At 60.6% G+C, this 26,246-nt stretch overlaps 2 protein-coding genes across 2 annotated transcripts; one reads left to right on the forward strand and one right to left on the reverse strand.

Moving 5' to 3' along the window:
- Positions 1-638: 638 nt before the first annotated feature.
- Positions 639-13,433, reverse strand: BDH1 (3-hydroxybutyrate dehydrogenase 1). The gene is made up of 7 exons (XM_063131699.1): positions 13,292-13,433; positions 10,313-10,436; positions 5,590-5,662; positions 5,026-5,136; positions 3,409-3,550; positions 2,949-3,101; positions 639-2,484 (listed from the first exon to the last, which is right to left on the reverse strand). The coding sequence occupies exons 2-7, from the start codon at positions 10,396-10,398 to the stop codon at positions 2,015-2,017; spliced, it is 1,035 nt and encodes a 344-aa protein (XP_062987769.1). The 5' UTR covers positions 10,399-10,436; positions 13,292-13,433; the 3' UTR covers positions 639-2,014.
- Positions 13,434-13,558: 125 nt separating this feature from the next.
- Positions 13,559-25,852, forward strand: LOC134402337 (D-beta-hydroxybutyrate dehydrogenase, mitochondrial-like). Its single transcript, XM_063131740.1, has 5 exons — positions 13,559-13,729; positions 19,458-19,568; positions 21,681-21,822; positions 22,990-23,142; positions 23,692-25,852. Exons 1-5 carry the CDS (start codon positions 13,559-13,561, stop codon positions 24,159-24,161), a joined length of 1,047 nt encoding a protein of 348 aa, XP_062987810.1. The 3' UTR covers positions 24,162-25,852.
- Positions 25,853-26,246: the final 394 nt, after the last annotated feature.

The following is a 26,246-nucleotide window of genomic DNA, read 5'->3' on the forward strand; positions in this document are numbered from 1 at the left end:
TGGGGTGTGCCTATGTGTCTGTCTCCACTTGCCTGAGGGGCGATTCCTGCTTTTGTCCTGTCCAAGAGCATAGAATCCTTGAGTTGGAAGGGGCCTCGAAGGCCATGAGTCCAACCCCCTGCTCAATGCAGGAATCCACCTGAAAACAACCCTGTCAGGTGGTTGTCCAGCTGCCTCTTGAAGGCCTCCAGGGTGGGAGAGCCCACCACCTCCCTAGGTCATGGGTTCCATTGTTGCACTGCTCTGACAGTCAGGAAGCTCTACTTCTATTAATGCATCCCAAAATAGTATTTGCCTTTCTTGCAGCCACATCACACTTTTGGCTCATATTCAGCTTGTGATCTACAACCATTCCAAGATCCTTCTCACTTGTAGTATTGCTGAGTCCAGTATCCCCCATCTTGTAACTGTGCCTTTGGTTTATTTTTCCTTGGTGTAGAACTTGGCATTCATCCCTATTAAATTTCATTCTGATGTTTTCAGCCCAGTGCTCCAGCCGAACTAGATCACTTTGAAGTCTGCTTCTGCCTTCTGGGGTATTAGCGATCCCTCCCAATTTTGTGTCATCCCCCTCCCTCCAGCCTGCTCCCCCTCCCCTGAGCATCTTTAGTTTCCCATCCAGGGAAGAGACACGAAGCTTCGTCACTGTCATTTAATGTTAATCAAGGCAGAGGATATTTGATCACAGACACTTCCACATGTTAGTCTGTTGCAGAAGCATGACGCCCCTTCGCCCCCCCTCCCCTTTCACTTCCACAAATACCTTCACAAGCTTCCAGTGAGAGTTTTGTTCGCCTCTGAAGCATCACAAGATATCTCCGAGCGGCTGCTTGGTACAAAAGAATGTTCTGACGGGCCATCAACAGGAGAACCCGCACGGAGGGCCTGCCCTCGTCCCATCAGGGCTCCCTCCCGGGGGCCTCCTCCTGAAGGCCCAAATGAGAGCTGGAGGGGAAGGCGGGCGACGCTTCCGGCTCCTCTGAGGTGCGCCATGCGTTCCTGGTCAGGGAGTGCTCTGGACCGCTCCAGCCCCACGTGCTGGACGGAGGGTGCCTCTGTGGTCCCCAGGGAGAAAGAGTCAGGAGGCGGGGATGGAGGAGGCCGGCTGGCCATAGGAACCGGGGCTCCCCAGAAGCCCTGCCCCCTGCTCCAGCCACCACCGCCAGCCACCCGTCCCAGGGACTCGAGTGCAAAAGGAGCCGGCATGGAGCCGTTGTGCGGGGGGCAACCGGGCACCATGACGGGGCGCGTGCTGCGTCCTCTTCTGCAGGAATAAACTGCTCACAGGCATGGCTGCGGGAGGAATGAGCCTGAGTCTAACAGCTGCTCCTGCAGGGGAGGCAGCCAGGGCAGCCCCTGGTCCACAGCACCCTCGGCAGGGAGTGTGCAAAAGGCAGGTGCAGCCGGGATGCCGCCATGGGATCCAGCCTCACCCCCCCCCCCAACAACACAACACAGCACTTGAGCCAAGGCAGGGCGCATCCCCAGCCCCCTGTCCAGGGTGGGGGGTGGTCCTGGCCTTCCGAGCGCCGGGCAAAAAGAGCTGCTGGCTGCCTTGGGCGGAGCTGCAGCTGCAGGAGCAGCATTTGCTGGGGGGGGGGGGGGAGGGGGGAGCCACCGACCCTGCCAGTAACAGTCTTCCATGAGGATGGGAGTGCAAAAGCCCCAGCTCTTCAGAGCAGCTGCCAAATCGGCCAAGACTCTACCTTAACAGCTGGGATGAAGAGGGGGACGCAGGCACTCCTGAAATAAATAGCGCTGGGTCCCTCTGAAATACGCAACAAAGCTTTGCTTTTGAGACACACCATGCAAGGAGGGTTCTGAATTCTGCTCAAAGGCTTAAATTAACAACAACAAGAAGAAGAAGTCTTGGTCTAAAATACAGTACTTCGAAATCAACTAGCCAAGTGACTACGGGGGAATCTGTACAGCGAAACCTCTAAAGTGACTTTCCCTTCCTGGTTCTGCCACGGGTGGCCAAGAGGAGACCCCCCCCTGCCCGCCCCGCCCCGGCTCAATAAATGTAGAGGCGATCCGAGATGGCGGCCGGCATGTGGGTCATGACCTGCATGCGCAGCCACCAGTAGTAGTCCATGGGGTGGTAGCGGGTGTAGGGCGTGGTGGAGGTCAGGGCGTGGGCGATGCTGTCGATGACGGGGGACGTGTCCGAGGAGCCGCTGCCGCAGTACGACTCCATCTTGGCGATCTGCTCGTCGAAGTACTTGCGGCCGTAGTCGCGGCGCACGATCTCGGGCAGCTCGTCCCACATCTTGTCGGCGATGGCCTGGATGCGCTCGGGGCTGTACAGGCTGGTGCCGGCGATGAAGTTGCCGGGCTCCACGATGCAGACCTTGACGTCGTGCGGGCGCATCTCGTAGCGCAGGCAGTCCGAGAAGGCCTCCACCCCGAACTTGGTGATGCAGTAGGGGGAGCGGGCCGGGTTGGCCATCCGTCCCATCATGCTGCTGATGTTGACGACGCGGCCTGGCGCAGGGGGAGGCAGAAGTGGCCGTCAGGCCCCCTGCCGGGGCTTCAGGCAGAGCCTTTCTTTCCCATGCTGGGGTGTGTGTGTGTGTGGCTGCTACGAGCCGAGCAAGGGCTCTCTCATAGGGCCAAGCCCCCACCCCCCAGGTAAAGCACGGGCTGCATCCCACCCACTCACCCACCCTTCCCCTCCCCAGGGAATCTGGGATGCTGCACACCTTGGCACCTGCTGGGCTGGAAGCAACATTCCTCTTTGGGGTGGGGGGGGCAGGGGGCTAACAAGGGAGTATTCCTCCCCTGCCCCCCCATGAATTCACCTGTGCCCAAGGCCATATGTTCCTCCCAACAGAAGGGCTTCCGTTCATTTACAACTGCCACGGAGGGGGCAGACAGAGCAGGCTGCACCAGGGGAGGGGCCCTCCTCTCTCAGGAGCCCCCCCCCCTGTGGTAAAACAAGAGCTTACCTTTGGATCGGCGGATGAGAGGCAGGAAGGCCTTTGTGGTGCGGATCGTGCCCCACAGGTTCACTTCGGCGACCTCCTTGTAGGTGTCCATGCTGGTGAACTCAACTTCCCCGAAAGTGGAGATCCCGGCGTTGTTGACCAGGCCCCAGAGACCTGGAGGGGCAAGCAGGAGTACATTAGCCATGGGGACGATCCCCCTCGGAGCGCCACAGCTGTGCCGCTGAGCAGGGTGCTGGTGGGCCGGGCTCCTCGGGAGCGCCCTCACTCCCCACCCCCCTCGGCTGCGGCGCTCTCCCCTGGCGCCACCTGGTGCTCAAGTCTTGCCTTGCACCAGGTGCCACACGTGGGCTGTTTGGAGGAGGGTGCCAGGAAGCCACTGCTAGGTGCCAAAGGCCGCCGGCCTCCCCCACTTCAGCGCCTGCACCCCCAGCCCGGCTCCTCTCCCCCCAATCCCACCTACCGGCCTCCGGATTCTTCAGGGTGGACGTCATGTACTCCACAGCGCGGGCCACGTCCTCACTGTCACAGACGTTGAGCTGCACAGTCCTCATCCGGTCGCTCTTCATGTTGTCCAGGTCTTTGGAGCCTCCACGGCCTTGCTCCTGAGAGGGGAGAGAGGTCCTTCCGTCTCACCCCTGTGGCCAAGCGGCAGCAGGCGCGGGCTTCCTCAGGCCACTCGCTTGAGGACAGGGCCGCCCCAGGGCAGTCTCTGGGACCCGGAGGCTTGAGAGAGCGCCTCCCGCTGCCTGCCCGGATCTTGCTGCGGCCCGACTCCAAGCCCCGTCCGCATCGGAAGTTTGCCGGGTCCCCATGAAGGAAGGGGCTGCGTCTGCAACGGCCTTTCTGGAGTGCCAAAGTTACAACCTTTCTGGTGACAAGTTTGGACTTTATAATTTGTACCAGCAACTGGTGTTCATAGGCATAGACCTCTGATACCTCCTGGAGGTAGCACAGAGCCAGCAGGACTAGTAGCCGTTGAGAGCCGCCGCCTCCTCCGCCTCCGCCTCCGCCTCCTCCTCCTCCTCCTCCTCCTCCAGGAATTTGGCTAATCCAAGCCATCCACATTGGTGGCCATCACCACATCTTGTGGCAGTGAACTCCAGAAGTCTGACCCTGCGCTGTCTCAAGAAGCCCTTCCTTTGATCTGTCCTGATTCTCGCACCAATCAGCTTCCTGGGATAACGACCCCGTTGGGGTTCTAGTATTGCGGGGGGAGGGGGGAGAGCCATCTCTCTCCTCCACCCCACGTGTGGTTCTGTCCACCTCTATCATGTCCCTCCTGACCTGCCTTTTCTCCAAGCTAAACAGTCCCAGCTGTTGTAACCTTCCCTCCTCCTAGGGGAGATGAGGCTCAGGCCCCTGGACCTTTTTTAGCTGCCCTTTCTGCCCTCTCCCCAGCTCTACAATCTCCTTTTCTGAGATACAGCGTTCCAAGGGAGTCCGCAGCACCGCACTAGCAAAGGGACGCAGAGTGATCTGGGGGGGGGGGGGGCGGTGTTTCCTGGCCAAGGGGCCGGACCCTGTGCAGCCCTTGCCCCCTTGTGCCGCCCATCACAGCCCCATGTCCATGACCTCTAGGCAGCCCCTAGCCCCAGTTCCTGGCTCCTGCCACACTGAAGTGTGTGTATTGGGGTGGGGGTGTCAATCACACAGGTCCAGTTCACCCGATCGTTCCTCCTTATCCCAGCTGGGCAACAAAGCATGGGCAGAACCCACATGGTGCTCGGCTACAAAACAGTAAAGCCACGGCAAAGAGGCCACTGCTGTGACGCCTAAAGGGCCCTAGCGTGATCCCAACACGCAGCCCCACGGATCTTTCAGCCTGGCCAATGAAGCAATGGCCGGGCTTCGACAGTGGCAGCGCCCTCGAGCCCCCAGGAGGATGGAGGCGGCTGCAGGGAAGCCCCGTGGCCACGTGGAGCCCCCGCCCAGGTCACAATGGGCCAAAGGTAGCCTGGAGCCCTCCCTCCTTGCCTCGCCACAGGATGTGGGGCTCAGTAAAGGCAAGGGCCCCCCTGCCTCATGCCAGTCTCTGGGCTGCCCCCCGCCCCCCCATCCCCACTCAGCTTCCCCCTACCTTCAGCAGGCAGCCAGCGTAGATGATGAGGCCCTTTTCATGCAGGCACTTGGCCAGGGCAAAGCCAAAGCCGGAGTCGCAGCCTGTGATGAGGACGGGTCGCTCGCCAATCTGGAGCAAGGCACGGGAAAGGGATGGGGGAGGTGAGAACGCTTGCTGCCCCCCACCTGCCCCCGGATTTGTCAGCACCTGGCAGATTGCCAGAGGGAAAGGAAGGACAGCCGGCTCCGGGGTGTCCCCCACCACAGCAGCCCCAAAGGGCAGGATCCCCTGAGAGCCCAGCGGCTGGCCACGCATGCCTGGGGTGGACAGGAGAGCTGGCCACAGCCTTCCCCTACCCCGCCCGTGTCACGAGGGTCCACCAAGAGCTTTGCAGGAGTGGGTCAAGGTCCAAATTGCTCAGCAGGGCAGGCAGCCCCCCTCCCCACCAGGGCTTCCCCCTCCCCATCATCTGGGGGCTGCCAAGAGCCGTCGTGAGGACCTCTCCTCAGGCGCCCCACTGAAAGCCACCTGCTAGTGGCCATCAGCGTCTCTTGTGGTGCAGAGGGGGGCAGCCACGCTCACCTTCTCCACCTCTGTCGCGTAGGTGCGCCGACCCCTCGGGCTGGAGATGGAGAAGCAGAAAGCAGGAAGGGGCCTGAAAGAGAGAGCAGAGGCGCCCCCGGGGCGTCTGAGGGGGGGCAGGACAGCTGGGCAACCGAAGCTCTGCTCTGGAGCCCCCCCCCACATCACTGCCGCCGGATCCCCCCACTTCCCACCCTCCACAAGCCCCCCACAGCTGTCCCTCCTCTCGGCACCACCTGGCTCCCACGGGGTCCTGGGGAGGAGGAGCCTGTCTCTGCCCAAGGTACAGAGCCAGTCTGGGAAGAACCGGTCCTGCCTGTAGAGTTCTGGGCAAATTCTCATTCCAGAGCAGAGCCGGTTTAGCAACCTCATCACTGGGCGGGGTGGGGGGACACCTTGCTTGCCAAAGCCCCGGGTGTCATATGGCACTGTGGGAGGGCGGCAGACCGGCTACAAAACAACTAGAACAGCAAACTGGGGGGGGGGGGGCAGGCCAGAGTGCCCGCATGTGCATGCCTGCTAGGGGCCTCCGGAGGGCTCCCAGTCCCCACCACCAGCGCCACTCTGAGTCCATGGCGAGGAGGAGGAGGAGGAGGCCCGGCTGCTTCCTGGACTTTGGGGCTGCTGAGCATCTGGGCAGCATCGCTCTGGCTGGCAAATCAGCCACAGGAAGCACCCCTTGGCCAACAGTCCACCTGGACAATCGAGAGGATGTACATTTCCCTTGCGTGTGCGCGCACACACACACACCCCGGCCCAAGCAGGGAGCGGCAGGGGAGCAGGCCCCACGTCCAAAGTCCAGCCCCCCTCAGTCCTCCTGCTGCTGGGTCCGGCCCACTGGCAAGCAGCCCTCGCTTTCCAGGCCTCAGCTGCCCCACTTGGGGTGCAGCTTCTCAAAAAAGCACCTGGCAGGTGAATGGAGATGCCTGCGGGGGGAGGGGGCAGCAAAGCGTTCTCGGGAGGAAGCCCCCCTGCTCCCCCACGGCCACGTTAGTCTTCCCCGCGTGGGCACCTGGCTGAGTCCGGAGGTTCCCACGCCACCAAGCCCAGGGCAGCAGCCACACACCGTTCGCCTGCAGAACGACTCCGGGCTCGTCCTGCCATGGGCATCTCGGCTGGCAGAGCCCTGCGGCAGCCCCAGAAGCGCTGCTGCCTGCCAGGGTTGAGAGAGAACTGGGCCAGGCTCTGGGGAAGGCGGCTGCGGAGCCCACCCACCCACCCCGGGGCCTGCTCCATCCTGCACAAAATCTTTGGGACAGACCGAGAGCCCCTTCCGGAGCTGGCCTCTCTCCTCCGCTCTGAGGCTGGCTGCGCCAACTGACAGTCAGAAAGCACTCCCAGGCACGGCCCTGACAGGCTATTCTGAGCAGAGTAATCCCATTAAGGTTAGGGGGACGCCTCTCCTGCTTGCCTGCGCTTGCTCACTCAGTGTGCTCCGGCCGGAACAAAACCCTCTCAGGACGGAGGTGGCGGGCCGTCCCAAGGCATCGCCTGCCCTGGGTGCCTGGAAACATGCTGGATGACGAGCATGCCAGGAAAGACAGACACCAGAACGGGGTCCTCCCCCCTCTGTCCCCGTGCCCACCTGCAGTTTCGAAGGGTCTGCCAAGAGGTGCCGCTTGTCCTAGGTTGTTTGAGAGGGGGGAAGTGCCCCCCCGCCCCCCACCTCTGAGCAGCCAGACAGCCCATAAACGCCAGCCAGGAACGTGTGGCCGAGGGCTGCCCTTTGCACTTCACGTTATCTTGCTTCAGGATCCTTAGTGATAGCTGGCCCAGCTGATGAGGGGTCGGGTGGGGTGGGGGATTAGCTGCTGCCCACGTGTGCACATCTCATGGGGACTTTGGAAAGAGGAGATCACATCTGGACTCTTTTGAAACTTGTTTGTTGCACTTGAGCAGGGCCGGCCCTGCTGTGGGGCAAGGTGAGGCGGCTGCCTCGGGCAGCAGATCTGGGCTGTCATGCGAGGGCGTTGGGAGTGATTATTGCTGAATTTTCTTTTTGTGCCACGGAGGGGCAGAGGCGGTGCCAAAATAACTTGCCATGCCTGAGGCACCACGGCTAGGGGGCTGTCTTCACAGCACCAACTGGGGCCCCTCTGCTGTAAAATCCCACGGTATAACTGGTGCAGGATGGCAGCAAATTATGTACACGGAGGGAGGCAGCGCGGGTTTTCTGGCGGCCATTAGGCTCGCTGGGCTTAGCCCTCTCCCCTGGCTTCTCGCGACTAACGAGAAGTCGCCTTCCACCCAAGAATGCCCCCCAAAACCACCGGCACAGCACCCGAGTGAGGACAGATGGAGAAGAGCTGTGCTGACCTGGTTCAGGCAGGAAAAGTCAGGATAAGTCCCCGTCTTTTCTGCTGTGGGTCTTTGGCTCTTTGCCCCAGGGATGCTGGATCAGACCAAGGGTCTGTCTAGTCCAGCACTCTGTTCACACAGTGGCCAAACAACTGCGAACCAGGATCCCACAAGCAGGTCATAGTGCAACAGCACCTTTCTGTCCATGTTCCCCAGCAACTGGTTATATGGGCACACTGCCTTTCATAGAATCATAGAATAGCAGAGTTGGAAGAGGCCTACAAGGCCATCGAGTCCAACCCCCTGCTCAATGCAGGAATCCACCCTAAAGCATCCCTGACAGATGGTTGTCCAGCTGCCTCTTGAAGGCCTCTAGTGTGGGAAAGGCCACAACCTCCCTAGGCAACTGATTCCATTGTCGTACTGCTCTAACAGTCAGGAAGTTTTTCCTGATGTCCAGCTGGAATCTGGCTTCCTTAAGTTGAGCCCGTTATTCCGTGTCCTGCACTCTGGGAGGATCGAGAAGAGATCCTGGCCCTCCTCTGTGTGACAACCTTTTAAGTATTTGAAGAGTGCTCTCATGTCTCCCCTCAATCTTCTCTTCTCCAGGCTAAACATGCCCAGTTCTTTCAGTCTCTCTTCACAGGGCTTTGTTTCCATTTGATAATGGAGGCAGCACAGAGCCATCAGGGCTAGTAGCCATTGAGAGCTTTCTCCTCCAGGAATCTATCCAAGCCCCTTTTAAAGCCAAATTGGTGGCCATCACTACGTATTGTGGTAATGAATCGCTTCTGCTATTGGGTGGTATAAAAATGCAATAAATAATAATGATAATAATTTAACTGCTGTGTGGAGAAGTCATAGAATCATAGAATAGTAGAGTTGGAAGGGGCTTATAAGGACATTAAATTAAAGTCCTTCCTTTAATTTTTAAAAAAGATATAAAGACTGAACTGTTCCGGCAGGCCTACCCAGTCAAATTCTAAGATGTTTGGCTGTTATTTTAATAATGTATTATTACTTGATGTTGTGCGGACTTTATACTGTTAGTTTTACCCTACCCTGTACCTGCTTACCCTACCCTGTGCCTGTTGGCATTCTCTTCCCCTCCTTATTGTTTTACTATGATTTTATTAGATTGTAAGCCTATGCGGCAGGGTCTTGCTATTTACTGTTTTACTCTGTACAGCACCATGTACATTGATGGTGCTAAATAAATAAATAAATAATAATAATAATAATAATAATATGTTTTTAAACAGTTTTATGTATTTTTGTATTCAACGTTGTTCCCCACTTCGATGCAGAAGGAGAGGCGGGCAAGAAATAAATGTATCATTTATAGCTCCGGCTATTGTAGAAATGTAATCAATCAATCAATCAATCATCATCATCATCTTTCCTGAATCTCTGTCCTGAAGTCTTTGAAGAGTGCTCTCATGTCTCCCCTCCATCTTCTCTTCTCCAGGCTAAACATGCCCAGTTCTTTCAGTCTCTCTTCACAGGGCTTTGTTTCCATTTGATAATGGAGGCAGCACAGAGCCATCAGGGCTAGTAGCCATGGAGAGCCTTCTCCTCCCCCAGGAGTTTATCCAACCCCCTTTCAAAGCCATCCAAATTGATGGCCATCACCACATCTTGTGTAGGAGGCCAGGCGTAAGACAGGGTGTGGGCGGGGCTCAGCCAGGCCAGCATCCTGCCTCTACCTGTGACCACGCAGACACCTTTGCAAGGCTCAAAAGTATTTGCGATTCAGGAGACGCCTCTGGGCCTCCACTGGGCCCCAGAAGCAAGCAATGAGAGATGTCCTGGTCTGGTGCGATCCGGAGCCATTGCTTGCCGAACCCAGGGAGTCCCCCAACACACACACCCATGTGTGTCCAGAAGGACGGATGTTGTGCAAGTGAAGCAGTGTCCTTGGATCAGGCCCGGATCAGCACATCCCCGGAGGCATCGCAAGGGAGCTTCCCAAGTGCTGGACGAGGGGGTGGAACACTCTGGAAGGGTCGGCAAGGCCGGAGCACAGCTCTGGGCCCAGAAGGCCACATCCCTGCGTTTGTTTTTAAAGAGTCTGACAGCTGTCAATCTTGGTGAGGGAGCATGTGAGGAACGCCCAGGTGTGCTGCAGAAGTCAGAGGGGGCTGAAGGTCTCCCAGAGATTGGGAGTCAGCAGGTGACACAATCCCCCTTTGGCAAAGAAGTTTGACTCCAGTGCCGCCTCTCTCCCACCCCCAGCAGTTCTGAAAGACCCACCTGAGGTGGAGATAAAGACCTCACCGCCGCCACCACCCTGCTTCCGGAGGGATGGCAATTCTCTGGGGGATCCTTGTGCAAACCCTTACCGCTGGGGAATGTCCCTCCTGCACCTTCACAGGCCCGGAGCCCGCAGCCCCATCTCAGACCCCTCCCCAACAAGAGTACTCACCGCAGGCCAGTGGCAGCATCCTTGAGCTGAGGAGCTTTCACAGCCAGCTGGGCCAGGGGCCGGGAGGCGGCAAGGATGGTGGCCATGGGTGGGCGTCTTCCTCTCGGGAGTCTTCCTCTCGGCTCTGCAAAACACGGCACCAGGCCCTCTCCTTTATTTGCTCCCAGCTTTTATGGCCTCACGGACCTCTTAGCCATAAAACAGGGTCCAAAGGAGGCAGCCCCCCCTTCCCTCCCCTCCCCTCCGGCCGTCATGACAGCAAGTGGCTCCTGCGGTTACTTGCTTATTGTCTAAATGTCGGGGTGCACCAAACCCAACTCTTAATTCTGCCAATCAATGCATGTGACCTTGAAGCACCTGTCAGAGATGGATGGCAGCAGCCCCCCGCCCCTGCCCAAATAAAACAATTCCCTACAGCATGCTTGGAGTTTGAAGCCACTTCAGCCGTCGCGGCACCTTTCCGTCAGAGTGTGATCAGAAAAAATGAGCAACGCTCAGGTGGTGACAAAGAGGCTTTCCTAGGGCGGGTGGGGGCGAGGGGGATCTGCAGGAAAAAGTGAGGATGTTCCTGAACCGGAAGCCAACCCGTGGCAAAGAGCAGCCAAATGTTCTGTCCCGACAGAACTGGAATGATGGAAATAAAGGCCAATGCCGGGCCCTCCAAGGGACCCGAAGGGGAGGATGCAGGCTGGCACAGGAGGGTGGCTGGCCAGACCCCGAGAAGCTTGGGGCCATCTTGACCGAGCGATTCCAGAGCCACATCTGAATGCGAGAGGAACCTTTGCTCCAAACAAGGACGGGAGGGAACTTGGGGAGCCGTCCTGGGTCAGAAGAACCCGTGGCAGGCCCGGGACTTCAGCGAAAGCGTCCTCCAACATGGGTTGTCATCCTGGCAGGTGGCAGCATCCAGCCAATGACAGTGACCCCAAAAGCCTGGACTCCGTCGAAGTTTGATCAATTGGAGGGTGAAAGGCAGGCAAATAATGTAGAAGTGTTTTTAGGGCATTAATATTATAAGGAGGTAAAACCGTCAGGAGAGTTGCACGCAAAGCACCTGCTCCGTGTTGATGGGCGGGTGCTGGGAGCCGGGAGGGCGCTGAGCGGGCACTCCTCTGGAGGGGCACTCTGCACTCGGCCTTGCGCAGCTGGAGGCGGTCTCATGCGCCTCCGCAAAGCCCCTCCCTGAACAAGCAGCAAAAACACAGAATTTAAACAGTACTAATAATAATTCACGGCAAGGCTGTCTGGTGGGCAAAGCCTGAGAGCCGCCTGCCTGCCTCTAGAGGGAGGGAGAGGGAAGGCCTGGCCTGTGGGAAGGGGGGCACAGGGGTGCCCAAAAGCCCATGGTGAAAGGGCAGCCGCTTCAGGAAGGGACGTGGCTGCCCAGCTGGCTCGTGGTGGGGCTGGTCTACACGTGGTGGGAGCGGGCCTCTTGCCCTGGACCGGCAATCTAGCTGTTCTTCCTGGCCAAGCCTCCATCGCCCGGCTCGTGAAGGGAAGTGGAAGGTGGCGTGGGCGCAAACGGCAGAGGCCACCGGACGAAAGAGGAGCCTGGCTCGGCGTGGCCGTCCGTGCTTCCTGCCTCTCATCAGCCACGGGTTCCACCCAAAGCACATGCACAGACACCCATGCACCCATGCCGCCCCCTCCCTCACAGGGAGGGAGAAGAGAGGCCCAGGAAGAGCCCAGCTAGCCCTGAGGCGGCATTCTGGGGGCTCAGAGGAAGCCCCTCCCTACTCAGCCTGGGCCACTGAGCCCCTCTCAGCCTGCCTGCCTTCCTGGCTGGCTGGCAAAGGGGGCAGAGTTCCTGGGCTCCTCCACTCCGCAAGGGCTGGCTTCCCGGCTCTGGCGCTTGAAGGGGTGTCGGAATGAGTGCGGCTTCGGGGAGCGGGTGGGCGACACGCGGCAGGGCCAGCGCCAGGAAGGCCCGGGGGCGGCAGAGCCCGAGGACGTGGCTGAGGGCAAGAGGAGCCCCGCGGCACAGGGGTTGGCGCCCCAGGGCCGAGCTCGGCGTGCTGCAGCATGAATGATGCCCGTCGGGGGGGGTGTCTGCCCGCCCTCCGGAGGGGCTCCACAAGTTCGAGGCTCGCTCATGGCCCTCCCGCCGACCCCTGGCTGCGCCTTCCCCAAGTGCAGGAAACCCGGGGGCGGGCCCTTGGCTGTGCGTGTGCAGGCCAGCCCCTCCCCCGCGCTCCACAAAGCCCACCGGTCCGCCGGCCCTTCACACGAGCAGGCGCACGCGAGTCTGAAGCAGGGCCTCGCTTCGAAGATGCCTCTTGCAGGACTCCCGCGTGCCTCGGCCGCCCACAGTCAGCCGGAGCGGAGAGCACGAGCGAGTGGCGGGGAAAGACACGTTCGCGCACCGGAGGCCTTCCCGCCCGCCGTGTCGGGCCCCGCGCGCTTGCAGCCCAGGTGAGCGGCTCAGGTGGGAGGCGCCTCCCCGGCCAGGGCAGCCCTCGACGTGCTCTGCTGCCCCCTCCGTCCCCGGGCGGAGCTTCCGTGGCGCCCCCGCGGCGACCCGAGGCCTGCGTTAGCACAGCGCCGCCAGCCCCGGCGCGGCCGTCCAGGGCGCCTCCTGCCGCCTCCGGGGCTCGCCCGGCCTCTCTGGCAGGCAGGCGGGCGCTCAGCGGCGAGGGAGGTGGGCCCGACGGCTCGCCCGGCCCTCCTGGCACGCGGCGCCTCCGCTTCCTCCCCGCTACCGGCCCGCCGCGCGCCGAGAGTTTCGGGGCCTGCGAGCCGGGCCGAGGGGGTGGGGGCGGGGCGCCGTCGGCCCGCTTAGCCGGCCGGCCGGCGTCGCAACGACGCGTGCAGGCAAGCGGCCTCCCTCTCTCGGGCTGCTGCTCCGGTCGCGCCGCCGCGAAGCCGGTCAGGAAGGGAGGCGCGGCGCCCGCACCTTCCACCTGCCGCCGCACTGGCGCCCCTGGACCGACCGACCGACCGACGAACGTATGGATGGAGAGAGGCGAGCGACGGCCTCACCTGCGCGCTCCTTCCTTCCTCGCGCGCTGGGCCTTGGCGATGCGGGAGCGCGGCTGGGCTGGCGGCACCGCGGGGGACGGAGCGGCGCTGGGCGGCTGGCTCTGGCTCTCTCCTGGCGCCCGTCCGCCCGCCTGCCCTTGCTCGCCGTGTGAACGGGCCCGACTCGGCTGGCCTCGGAAGTGATCTCATTCCTTCTCCGGGCCCACCCCTTTGGCGCCGCACCACCCCGAGGAGGCGGAGGCGCAGCGCGCCAGTCAGCCGCGGAGGATGTGGCGGGCGCTCGGCGGACTGTGGGGGAGGCGAGGCGCGCTGCTGCTGCTGCTGCTGCTGCTGCTGCTGGGCGGCTGGCGGGCTGCCTGGCCCGGGGGCGTCGTGGTCGTGGGGCTCGTGCTGGGGCTGCTGTGCCGGCGCCCTCCCCGTCTCGGGGGCGCCCTGCCCGTGAGTAGCCGACGCGCTTCGGCAGTGTGTGGCGCGGGGGGGGGGGGGCGGTGAGCGCCGTTCGGCGAGAGCAGGGCCCCTCCGTCCGGGGCTTTCCCAGCCAGAGCCCGCCCGCCCGCGCTGCCTGCCTGCCTGCCTGGACGGCCGAGGCAACCCTTGGGCGGCCCTGGGGGGAAGGAAGGCCCGGGACAGGAATGCGACCCCCGTTGGCCAATGGCCGGCAATCCTGGTCGCCCCCGTCCACAAGGGTCCGGCCGGTGGCCCGGGGGGAGGGTAGCGTGTTCCCGGGGCGCTTTGCCCACAAGGAGGACCGGCAGAAGTGCGGGGTCCCGAGCCCCCGGCAGGTTCTGCCCGGGCACCCTTTGCACCCATGAAGCCCGCCCTGGGATAGCGCGGTGGCGGCAGGAGGAGGGTGCTTGCTGCTATGGCAACTGCAGCACGCAGCCAGCCAGCCAGTAGAAGCACCGGGAGCCAAGTGCTCCAGCCCGGGAGGTCCCCCCCCTTCCTTTCACCTTGGCGGAGGGAACTGACATGGCTGGCTCAGGGTCACGCTGCCTTGCTCCCTTGGCTGGGCCACTTTCTCCCTGCAATCAGCGAGGGGGGGGGCTTTCCCACTCCCCAAGAGGACAAAAGGGCACCAAAGTATCCCTGGCAGCACCCCTCCCCCTTCAGGGTCACTTTGGTTTGAGCCTGTGTTCAAATCAAACCAGCGGGAGCAGCCCCCTAACCCCACCCCACTAACCCCACCCCACCCTGCTCGCTAGGAACTCATCCTGTCTCACTTCCACACCCAGCCCTGGCTTATGCAAAGGGCCCCTGGCAAGGGAGCCATCGCTCAGCTTCTGCCTGCCACCCACCCACCCACCCCATCGGCCTCCCTGCCCATTTCAGAGGCGGCCGGGAGCTGCTCTCTGCCAGACTCTCCAGAAGGGGCGAATGGTGGTCCAGCACCACCTCTGGCAGCCACCTGTGGGGCAGCCGCCTCTGCCACTGGGTCACTCTCCTCCTGGTGGGTGGGGAGGGCTGCAGCCAGGGCTGTGCGCTGCCTTCCGCACGGAAGGGCCCAGGCCGGAGAGGGGCCCTGGGAGGGCGTCTCGTTCCCAGGGAGCCACTCCCCGTGTCCCTCCGTTTGGGGCATCCTGGTGCTTCTCTTGCATGCGGCTGCCCAAAGCCCCTCCAGGAGCCTCGTGGTGCGCGTCAGCCCTTGAGTCCCGTGTCTCCCACGGAGCTGGCCGAGAGTGGGAAGGGTGGCACGGCAGCCCTGTGCTGAGTCCCGTCACTTCAAGCCAGGTTCGTGCCTCCCCCGATTGTGTTGCGGGGGACGGGCGGCATAACACAAGGAAACGGCAACTAACACTTTGAAACAAACTTACGGCCGCAATAGAAAAAGTCCTACAACTCCTGGTCCTGAGAAGGCAAAGGGGCCGTCCCCTTGCCCGAGGACCGGACCCTCGGGGTGCTCTGCAGGCACAGTCCCAAGCGGGCTTGGGGAAGGGACGATCCTCCCTCTCGCCTAACACCAGAAGGCTCATAATCCAGAACCCAGCTGGGTCATTATCCCATGAAGCTGGTTGGTGGGAGAATCAGGACCGCTAAAAGGAAGGACTTCTTCATACGGCGCAGAGTTAAAACTCTGGAATTCACTGCCACAATACGTAGTGCTGGGCGCCAGTTTGGAGATGGCTTTAAAAGGGGGTTAGGGAAATTCCTGGAGGAGAAGTCTGTCAGTGGCTACTAGTCCTGATGGCTATGTGCTGCCTCCAGTATCAGAGGCGCTATGCCTATATACAACAGTTGCTGGGGAACATGGGTGGGAGGGTGTTGCTGCACTCATGTCCTGTTTGTGGTTCCCTGGTCTACAGCTGGTGGGCCACTGTGTGAACAGAGTGCTAGAGGTGCGCTCGGTCTGATCTGGCATCAGGGCTCTTCTGATGTTCTTAAGGGATGGGGTGGGGAGGGCTGAGCCCCCTTGAGTCAACTCGCCTGAGCAGGGAGGGGGTGTTCCTGAGCCCATGGCTGCTGTGGGATTGGTGGGGGGCTTCCGCTGGTGGGCCTGGAGAGGCAGTGATGATGGGGAAATCTCCATGAGCAGAATGTTCGCCTGCTGTGTCCAGGAGGCCGTGCCAGGAAGAGAGCTCCCCGCCCCCCAACCCTGCACAGCCCCTTGGGCAAGTGTCCAGCGTGAAGCCCCGTGCACCCTGGAGGAGTGGGGAGCGGTAGGCATCCGCTGTAACCACAAAGTAAAACCAACCACCAGAGAAGAGGCTGTGGGAGGAATGGGAGCTCTAGATCAGAACAGACACAACAGCACTCTTCAAATTCTTGAAAAGTTGTCACTCAGAGGAGGGCTAGGGTCTCTTCTGGATTCTCCCAGAGTGCAGGACATGGAATAATGGGCACAAGTGACAGGAAGCCAGATTCCGGCTGGACATCAGGAAAAGACCAGTTACCTAGGGAGGTGGTGGGCTCTCCCACAATCAAGAAACAGCTGGACAGCCACCTGCCAGGGATGCTTTAGGGTGGATTCCTGCATTGAGCAAGGGGTTGGACTTGATGGCCTTAGAGACCCCTTCCAACTCTACTATTCTATGATTCAAGCTGAATGACCGGAAAGGAGACTGGTGTTGATTCTGTTTTGTGATTAACTAACGAAATGCATTAATCAGTCTAATTAAAATGATTCCAAACTCATTTCCTGTCCTGCCGTGTAATTGCTTTAACCACAAGAATGGATGTTACAGCCCTGGGTCTTGGTGATTGCTCCCCCACCCGCCAATTCCTTCAGGGCACACTGCGTGCGTCCATGGGGCTGGCCTCCTGCCAGGCTGATTGCAGCCACCGCCATGCAAATGCATGGCCGTGCAATTAATAAAAAGGGTGGCCTGTCAGAACTTTATTTATTTATTTATTACATTTTTATACCCCCAATAGCCGAAGCTCTCTGGGCGGTTCACAAAAATTAAAACCATCATAAAACAACCAACATGTTAAAAGCACAATTATTTTTATACACAAATACAGTATAAAAAGCACAACCAGGATAAAACCACGCAGCAAAATTGATATGAGATTAAAATACAGAGTTAGAACAGTAAAATTTAAATTTAAGTTAAAATTAAGTGTTAAAATACTGAGAGAATAAAAAGGTTTTCAGCTGGCGACGAAAGGAGTTCAGTGTAGGCGCCAGGCGGACCACTCTGGGGAGCTCATTCCACAACCGGGGTGCCACAGTGGAGAAGGCCCTCCTCCTGGTAGCCACCTGCCTCACTTCCTTTGGCAGGGGCTCACGGAGAAGGGCCCCTGTAGATGATCTTAAGGTCCAGGCAGGTACATATGGGAGGAGGCGTTCCTTCAGATAACCTGGCCCCAAGCCGTTTAGGGCTTTAAATGTCAATACCAGCACTTTGCATCGGGCCGGACCTGGACTGGCAGCCAATGAAGTTGTAAAAGGACTGACGTAATGTGATCTCGCCGGCCAGTCCCTGTTAGTAACCGTGCTGCCCTGTTTTGTACCAGCTGAAGCTTCCGGACCGTTTTCAAAGACAGCCCCACGTATAACGCATTGCAGTAATCCAAACGAGAGGTTATCAGAGCATGGATAAGTGTAGCTAAGCTATCTCTGTCCAGATAAGGGCGCAGTTGGTATATCAGCATACGCTGATAAAAGGTGCTCTTTGCCACTGAGTTCACCTGTGCCTCAAGTGACAGTTCTGGATCCAAGAGCACCCCCAAACTACGGACCCGATCCTTTAGGGAGAGTGCAACCCCGTCCAGGACAGGGCAAACATCACCTCGCCAGACAGATGAACCACCCGCTAACAGTACCTCCGTCTTGTCTGGATTGAGTCTCAGTTTGTTAGCCCTCATCCAGTCCATTACCGTGCCCAACTTTCTGCACTTGAATTTGACCTCACTGTTCACACTTCTCCCCTCGAGCATGTGTACGCACGCACATGCACACTGCACAAAACCCGGAAACGCACGCGCACCACCCTGCACGTCCCGACGGCCATGAGGATGAGGTGGGCCTCGGAGGGATTCCACGCTTTCCCAGATTGCCAGGCTGAGCACCTTTCCCCACGCGCTCCACGGCACACAGGTCAGCCCTCTGTGAGTTGTGAAGCAGGTTTGCCAGCACCTCCCCCCCACAAACACACACTCCGTTTGGCACACCCAGAGAGCCACCTGCCCAGAGAGCCACATGACGTTCGCCACGGGTGGCAGAGCCGCTGGGCCTCTTGCCTCCCACTCTACTGGAAGTTGGCAAACCCAAGGGTAGGGTTAAGAACCGGCCAGGTCTGATGCCAGCAAGACTTACCTTGGTGTAAATGCCTTTTGGATCAGGGCCACTGCACTGCTTTCCTCTCAACATGATCTGCTGAGCCGTAACTTGCCGCAGGAGCACTGGGCCCTTGGTGGCTGGGCCTTGGCTTCCTCAAACAGTGGAGCTGGAAGGGGCCTATGAGGCCATCAGGTCCAACCCCCTGCTCAATGCTGGGGGGCCCTGGCCGTCTTGGCTTGGGGGGGGGATGTGTTTCCTTCTGGAGGAGTGTGCAAACAGCCCCAGACCGAAGCACTAACTGGCCTCACCTGCTTTGGGCAGTGGCCAGAGGTGTATTTTTCTCCAAAAGGCAGCCACCAGTCAACCCTCCCCACCTTGTCATTTCTCCTACCCCACAAGCTAAGCTGCTCTGCATTGGGGTGGGGGCAGAAGAAAGCCGCCTCTGAGCAGCTTTGCTGGTGCTTTCTCTTGCAATGGAGCCTGGGGGGGGGATGATAAGGGCCAAGCCTCTGCGGTGGGGAGCAGGTGGAGCCAGAGGACAGAGCCCTCAGAGGCTGTGGAGCAGCTCCCAGCAAGCTCAGCAGCTCTGCTGAGCTTGAAAACATCCCTGCCTTGGCTCTGGACCTGGCCCATTCCCAGAGCTGCTGCTGTGGGGCTCTGCAGGAACATTGGCCTGGAGGAACTTTGCATGCCGATCCACTCCCCGCCCCCCCCCCCAACTCCAGGGTGACGCAGAAGGGATGCCACACACGCCAGGGCAGCCGAGTCACTCCTGCTTGGCCAGCGGGCCTGTTTGGGCGCCATTCCCCAGGTTTGCCCTTGAGAGCAGCTGGGGCTGGGCCAGACGCTTGCTGGGAGCTGCTGCACAGCCTCTGAGGGCGCGGCTCTGTCCTTCAGCTCGCAGCCCTCGTCGCGCCTCCCACTTGCGACCTCTGTCAGCTAGGAGGGAGCATGAGGAAGCACCTGCAAAGCCAAGGCGACTGTGCAGAGGCCGTAGCAATGAGCGGGAACGTTCTGGGCCCGATCAAAGAGTCCTCCGGTGGCCGGTCGTTTCCCCACCACCGGCCACACTGGTTCCCCCAGTGGTGCTGCCGCCACAGCGGACCCCAGCTCCGCCTGATGCAGGGGAGTCTGCCAAGCCAGGCAGTGGCGACAATACTGAGCTAGATGGACCAAGGGTCTGATGTGGTCTGTCATGTCTCCTCTTTTACCCCAAGTTCACTCAAGAACCTTTGGTGTTGGGGATTTGTTAAAAGCTTTCTGAGGCACAAATTACACCCTGGCTAGGTTTGCACATGATGCCCAGCCAACGCCTACCCTGCAGATCAGCCCTCTCTGGGATCCGTTCCGTGTAGCGGCCTCTCCCATGCGAGGCACCCAAGCCCTGCGGCTTTCCTGTGGGCAGCCTGGGCTGGGCTCCTGACCCGCTGCGCTCTCTCTCTGCAGGCGGAGGGGAAGGCGGTGCTCGTCACGGGCTGTGACAAAGGATTTGGCCACGCCTTGGCCAAGCACCTGCACGCCAAGGGCTTCACCGTCTTTGCCGGTTGCTTGCTCAGGGTGAGTACCGGAAGAGCCTGGGCCGACCCAGCTAGAGCGGTGGAGCAGCAAGGAAGGGGGCAGCTGTGCATCTGCCTCCCCCCCCCCCCGAGGAGCTATCAGGGTTCCTCTGGCCGCTGCTTCTAGGGCTGCGATCTCTTGGTCTTCAGGCGGCTTCCTCTGGAGCCCCCTGCTCTGTTCTGGGTCCCCAGGCTGAAGGTCTTGGGAAGGGTGAAGAAAGGGAAAAGACCGCTCACTGGGGAAAGTGGAGGGGGACACCATTTTTAAGACCGCATCTTCACCTGGTAAGGAGGACGAGTGCCGCCTGCTGTGTCCACTAAACGCAGAGTGAGGAGCCATGGGTGAAAGGCCAGGGCGGCAGGGAAGCCAGCGAGGGTGGCCCAGCCCTGGCACGGGAGAGGAGCGCCCAGGAGAGAAGCATGTGCCTTCCCAGGGACGCCCGGAGGTCACGCCAGCGTCCACCAAGCCAGCCGTGTCGCCTGACCCCCTGGGGGCAGGGGGGGAGGGGCGCCTGGCCAGTCGGTGCTCCTCAGCTGACCTGGAGGGGCAAGCCGGGCCTCTTGGGCGGCTGCCAGGCCCGGGTCTTTCCATCCCAACTCAGGCTGAGCACATCGGCCGGCAGGCGTGCCATGCGCCACTTTGGCCTGGCCCTCCTGTCGCCATGGAAACGAAGATGGGGCAACACACCGCTCACTTTCACTTCCCCCAGCTGTGCATTTGGGGGTCAGAGGTGGGCCAAGCAAACACAGGCGGGGGCAGCGAAGCGAGGAGGAGGAGGGATCCCCCCCCCGTGTGGCTGAACAGACAGCCCCCTCGCTGGCTGTTTGGGCCCAGGTGGTGGCCCTGAGTGCCCTGGGCCAGCCCAGGCCTTCTGCACACAGACAAAGCTGCCAGGAAAGCTCCCCTGGACTCTTCTCTATTCCAAATCAGCTCACTGTTCCTGAGCTCCGGAGCAGCGCTGACCTTGAGCCTGTTTGCGAACCAAGGCCTTTCTCCCAGACCTCCGATGTCTTCAGGCTGGAGAAGATGAATCTGGACTTCACTGGGCAACTTTACCAGCCCATTCCTACTTCCACACACGCAAGCGCCTGGCCCTGGAATCCCCACCCACCCGACTATAACCCTGGCCTTGCAAGTCTCCAGCCTCAAAGCAGCCATTCAGGTTCTGTCACTCGGATCAGTGTTGCAAAGTCTTGATGCAACGCCACACGCCTCCTGATCCCCGCTAGGAATTAATCTACCCGTGGTGTACATGGGGTGATTCCGTGAGAAGTCATCAGGTGGTTGTTGGGGCCACTGTGCGTGCCACTACGCCCAGTTGGCTGTGCACGCGTGGTCACACACGCCCCAATCACCGCAAGCGATCACCAGGGCATTTGTCCATGACGAGAATGTAAAGTTGGTGCTTTACGGAAAAAGGGAGTGATCGTTGTTAAAAACGGAGTAATGTTGCCACACTTAGATTGGGTAATGTTGTAGATTACATCGATTGCTGCAATTCACTCCCGTGCTTTTCCCTGAAGTGGGTGGGAAAGGGTCTAGGAGACGTTCCTTTGGGGGAAACACACACGCTTCCACTTGGGAACAAAAACGTTGCACAAACATCTTCTCCAAGGCCTCTCTGAGCGGAAAAAGAGTTGTAATAAACAAACAAACAAGCAAGCAATGGCGGCAGCTGCTGAGCCCACTTTCCAGCGGGCTCACGTTCTCTGTACTTGGCACGGAGGAGGAGGACAAAGGCTGTTGCTCAGCAGCTGCTGCCAGGGTGCCCTTGGTGCTGAGGGCACATGATCCTCCTGGCATGTGCCTGTTGGCCGGCCAGCCTGCAGGGAGCGGAGAGACCCGGCTCAGAGTCCCCAGGGCCAGAGGGGAATGTGAGGGCATTAGTGGGTGACCTCCGTCAGCGAACGCCTGACTCATTCATGCCTTTATATCCAGGCTTTCCACCTCCAGGCCCCCAAAGTGGCCACCACAGGTGCAGAAGTGTGATTATAGGGTCTAGTGAGGGGGGGACCCTTTGAGGACCCTCTGAAAGGGGTCAGGAGTCTTCATCGGGGGAGGGGGCTTGTTCGTCTCCCAGGCAGCCCTTTTCTTCCCATGTGTGTTGGGCAGGAGCAAGGCGGGGATGGTGCCAGAGCGCTCAGCCGGCTGGGATCGGCGCGCATGCGCGTCCTTCAGCTCGACGTATGCAGCGAGGATGAGGTGGAAGGTGCTCTCCGCTTTGTGAGGGAGAACCTGCCAGATCCTGAGCAAGGTCAGTGCCCCCCACCCCGGCCGGGGCCTGGTTCCACCCACACCCCATGCCATGGGGCCGCTTTGGCTACCTGGGCGCACCGTCTGTGCCGGCCAACCCTCCTCTTCCAGAACCTGGGCGGCTCCAGGGCCAGAGGCCCATCTCGCCTCCTGGGGCCATAGAAGCCCCAGTTAGCCTGCCTGGAGGGAGGGAGGGGCTGGGCAGAGCCCCCCACACACACACACACCGTGGCTGATACTGAGCCAGCGTGGGAAAGGGTAGGAGGGGAGGGGAGGGCAGCCACAAACGGTGCCTCCGCTCCAGGGAAAGAGACGGCCCGCGGGCGGGCTGCCCTGGGAGCCTCTCCTCCGCTCACTCCCTGGGCTGCCACTTGGGGATGTGGAATGAGAGAGCGAGGATGGGGGGGACTCAGCTGGCCCCCTCTTGGTGCCCCCCACCCCCAGCAGGGATGGGACAGGGCAAAGTGGGCCTGGGGAGGGGAGGGCTGGACTTCTAGCACCCTGACCAAGGACTGCGCAGCTCTGGTTGCTGTGGGCGGCTGCCAGTGAGACAGTCTCAGCCCCAGATCTGCTGTAGGAGGAACGCCCTCATCGGCCCTGCAGTGTCTTCCCACGTGACCCTGGCTGGGCAGCGGGGGGGGGGGGCGCTGCTGGGTTCCCCAGGACCGTGGCCAGGAAGGGGTGCAGGGGTGCCTCCTGGGCTAGGAGAAACGTCCCAACGGGGCAAACGCATCCAGCCTCTTCGTAAAAGCCTCCCTGTGAATTCAGGGCTGGCAAGAGAGGAGCAGGATCCGCCCCACACTCTTGCTCAGGCCCATTGGGGAAAGCCCATGGAAAGTGCCCAGGGGAGGGGGATCTTCCACGTCCCCCGGACAAGCCCCCCCCCTCTCACCCAGGGGATCGGCTCTTCCACATGTCCTGTGACACAGAAGGACCATCCCTTGGACTGCGTTTGGTTACTGCTGCCATGGAGGCTGGGCGGTGGGGTGGCTCCTCGTGCCCTCCAGGCCGGTCCTGTCGGCCTGGCAGCCCCGGTGCCCTCAGCCAGAGGCCTCTGCTTTGGGCCATTTTCGAACCGGGGGGGGGGAGACTTTGGGCCTCCATGGGGCGGACCTCTGTTCCTGTGGCATTGGTTGGCCGGCACGTTTCTCCTGTTTTGCTCGGGCAGGTCTCTGGGGCGTGGTGAATAATGCCGGAATCGCCTCCTTCGGAGATGTGGAATTCACCAGTCTAGAGAAGTACAAGAGGGTGGCCGAGATCAACTTGTGGGGGGCCGTCCGAGTCACAAAGGCTTTCCTGCCCCTGATCCGCAGAGCCAGAGGTACGGGAGGCTGTCTGGGGTGGGGGTGGGGGATTGGGAAGCAGGAGGGGCGCGTGATCCTAAGAAGCCGCTTCTGCCCCAGCGGGCCTTTGTAGTACATTTAACAAAGCGCCACAGCGCAGAGCTGGGCTCAGGCATGGAGCGGGGTGGGGGGGAGGCAGTGGCTGCGGAAGCTCATCTGCCCTGGAACAAGTGCCGTCCGGCAGGACAGCGCTCTCTCGTGCCATAGCAGGCGGGAGCCAAGGGCCGCTGGCCCAGCCAGGGCTATCTGTGCACGCATGACACCCCCTCCCCCCTCCTGAGACAGGAGCAACCCGTTCTCAGGGAAATGGAAAATAATATGGATGAGCAGTGCCTTTGAGCATGTGCAGATTAACCATGGTCAGTCCCCGTGCTCCTGGACGTGGGGAAACACTCCCGTGCCAGAGGGACCCCACCCCCACCCCGTCCCTTATGAAAGTCAGTCTGGAGGCCACGCAGGGTCCTGGTCTCAGTCAGCACTGGGTCTCCCGGGCCAGTTGGGGTCTCTGCCTGTTTGCTCCTCCCCAGGCCGTGTTGTCAACGTGGCCAGCATGCTGGGCCGGATGGCCAGTCCGTCGCGCTCCTCCTACTGCATCTCCAAGTTTGGGATGGAGGCCTTCACCGACTGCCTGCGGCAGGAGATGTACCGCTGGGGCGTCACTGTGGTGGCCATCGAGCCCGGCAACTTCATCGCCGCCACGGGCATCCTGACCCAGGAGGGCATCCAGGCCGAGGCCGAGCAGATGTGGTGCCGGGCCAGCGAGCTGGTCCGCGCGGATTATGGAGAGGCCTACTTCCAGCGGCAGCTCCACCAGTTGGCAGCCTTCGCACACAGCGGCCTGAGGGACATGGCCCTCGTCCTCGACGACATCACCGACGCGCTCACCGCTCGGTGCCCGTATGCCCGCTACAACCCCATGGAGGCCCACTGGTGGGTCCGTGTGCAGGCTATGACCCACTTGCCCACCGCCCTGGCCGACTGGCTCTACATCCGCTAGCCACAGGCTGGCAGCACAGTGGGCCTGGCATTTTTCATTTGCCACCCCTCCCCCTCCCACTGCGTCTCCCCCCCCCCCGATGGAAAAAGGCAGTTTCCAGGGATCTGTTTCAATGGGCACAAATGTCTCTCCGCTGCTTACCCAATTTAGAAACCACACCAAGCAAGGGCTCCTCCTGTCCCTGCGTGTCTCTAGCTCTCCAGGTGCAGGCATCCATGTCCGTGCAGGATGAGTGCATGGAAGCGAGGGGCTGGGGACCAGGCTCTGTCCTCCCCATGCCACTCGGCCGGCCTCCAGGGCCCTCCTGAGCACAAGCCCCAAAGGGCAGGCTCCGTGCCTGCAAGCGTCTGCCCGCCCTTTGGGAGAGGGGGCGATTGCCATCTCTCTGTCTCTCCTTCTGTGAGCGAGTGGCGCCTCAGCCTCATGCCCGTTCCCAGCACAGCACAGCTCGCCTTCCAGGGTGCCCCCCACCGGGCCTCCTTCTGCTGCTTCTGGAGCTCAGCAGCTGGCAGGGGTCATCCCAGCCCACCTCTGGGCTGGCAGTAGCAAGAGCCCGGGGGTCAGCGGCTCCTTCCAAAGGGCCCTTCCATGCTGGGCGTGCTGTTGCTGGAGGGAGAGCCCTCCAAGGGCGCTCCATGCCAAAGTCCTGCTTCCAGGAGTGGCCACGGGCCACAGTGCCCTTGCTGGGGCTTGGGACTGGCCAGGCCCACACTCTTGCCTTGCCAGGGAAACACAGCCACCCTGCTGGTCTGGAGGCCTGGCTGAGGGCAGCCGCCCTCACTTGCCACAGTGGGCAGGGAAGGAGCCACCTGACGGGCAGAGCCCCCCCCCCGTTGCCACTCCAGCAACCCCCATTTCCCTCCACGAAGGCTGAGAAGGGAATTGGCCATTCTGGCTCCCTGAGATCTCTTTCTGTTGAACAGGAGAGATTGGGGAGAGGGGAGTTTGCACCTTCTCCGTGCAAACAGGGCTTCGGCCAGGGGCAGCTGTGGGGAAGAGATAAGCGTGTGTTAGCTCAAGACAAGCCCCACACTTGGGTGGAGCTGCCGTCAGCCCATTGCCCCCCCCCAACGTAAGCCCAGTCCCGTCTAGGACCACGTGGCACCCTGGACTAGGCGCATCATAACACCATGTGGCACCTGAGCTCCTGCAGAACAAACTTCGTGGCCATCTTGGGGGCTAGAAATATATCACCCCCTTGTTCAGGGCACACCGAAGACCAGCCACAGGGGAGCTGAGACCCTCCCCATCCGTTCCTGGCCGAACTTGATCAATCTCCCAGTAAGGACTAGAAATTTGGTGTGACAGACAATGACTGGGTTTGGATGACACGGTAACCCACGATGGGTTAAATAACCCATCATGGATTATTGTGTCATCTGTTGGGAATTTTTTATAAAAAAACGATGGGTTATTTGTCTGAAATACCCTGCTCTGATAACCCACAGTCTGTAGTAGGGGTTATTTATCCCACCTTGGGTTATTGTGTCATCTGTCGGGCATCGTGGGTCAATTTGCTCACATGGAAAGACAGAACCACATAGCTACAGCTGCTCTATAAACCCTTGAAAGTTTGCAGGATTGGAAGCAAGTTTCATACACAGCCTCCCCTAGTGAGGAGGCACCCAATGCACCATCAAAGCCCCGCGCAATTTCACGCAGGCGAGGGAAACTCCCGGGTGCACCAAATGGGGGGGGGGAGGGCGGCACAACTAAAGCTTTGGAAAATAAAACTGCCACAATCTCCCCCCCCTCTCCCCCCCGCAGCCCCGGTGGCAGGACCACTGGGGCAGAGGGGCACCTTGGGGCTTGTGTTTGCCCACGGACAGCTGCCCCCCCCCCTGCCCCACGCTGAGCAGCAGCAGCCCTTGGCCTGGAGCCGCTCAGGCCGGGCAGCCAGCGAGGAGGCCGGGCGGTGAGAGGCTCACCCAGTGGGGCCCCGGCCAGGGCTGCTCCTGCCCCAGCTGCTGCTCCCAGGCCTGAGGTGGAGCCGACGGCTTTGCTGTCAGTGAGAGGCTGACAACAAGAGTCTCATCGGGCGCCAAGCCCTTGCAGGCTTCCTGTCCCCAGAGGTCCTTTTGGAAG

Source organism: Elgaria multicarinata, chromosome 8, assembly GCF_023053635.1.
Source record: "Elgaria multicarinata webbii isolate HBS135686 ecotype San Diego chromosome 8, rElgMul1.1.pri, whole genome shotgun sequence".
NCBI lineage: Eukaryota > Metazoa > Chordata > Lepidosauria > Squamata > Anguidae > Elgaria > Elgaria multicarinata.

Bases quoted from the DNA above. Each gene is read 5' to 3' on its own strand.
- BDH1 (XM_063131699.1), bottom strand. From the start codon at position 10,398: ATGGCCACCATCCTTGCCGCCTCCCGGCCCCTGGCCCAGCTGGCTGTG. The intron at 3,551-5,025 runs GTAGGGGGAAGC...CTCCCCTCTCAG, and splicing joins ACGCTGGCTGCCTGCTGAAG to GAGCAAGGCCGTGGAGGCTC. The intron at 3,102-3,408 runs GTAGGTGGGATT...TTGCCCCTCCAG, and splicing joins CCTGAAGAATCCGGAGGCCG to GTCTCTGGGGCCTGGTCAAC.
- LOC134402337 (XM_063131740.1), top strand. From the start codon at position 13,559: ATGTGGCGGGCGCTCGGCGGACTGTGGGGGAGGCGAGGCGCGCTGCTG. The intron at 13,730-19,457 runs GTGAGTAGCCGA...CTCTCTCTGCAG, and splicing joins GTCTCGGGGGCGCCCTGCCC to GCGGAGGGGAAGGCGGTGCT. The intron at 19,569-21,680 runs GTGAGTACCGGA...TGTGTTGGGCAG, and splicing joins TTGCCGGTTGCTTGCTCAGG to GAGCAAGGCGGGGATGGTGC.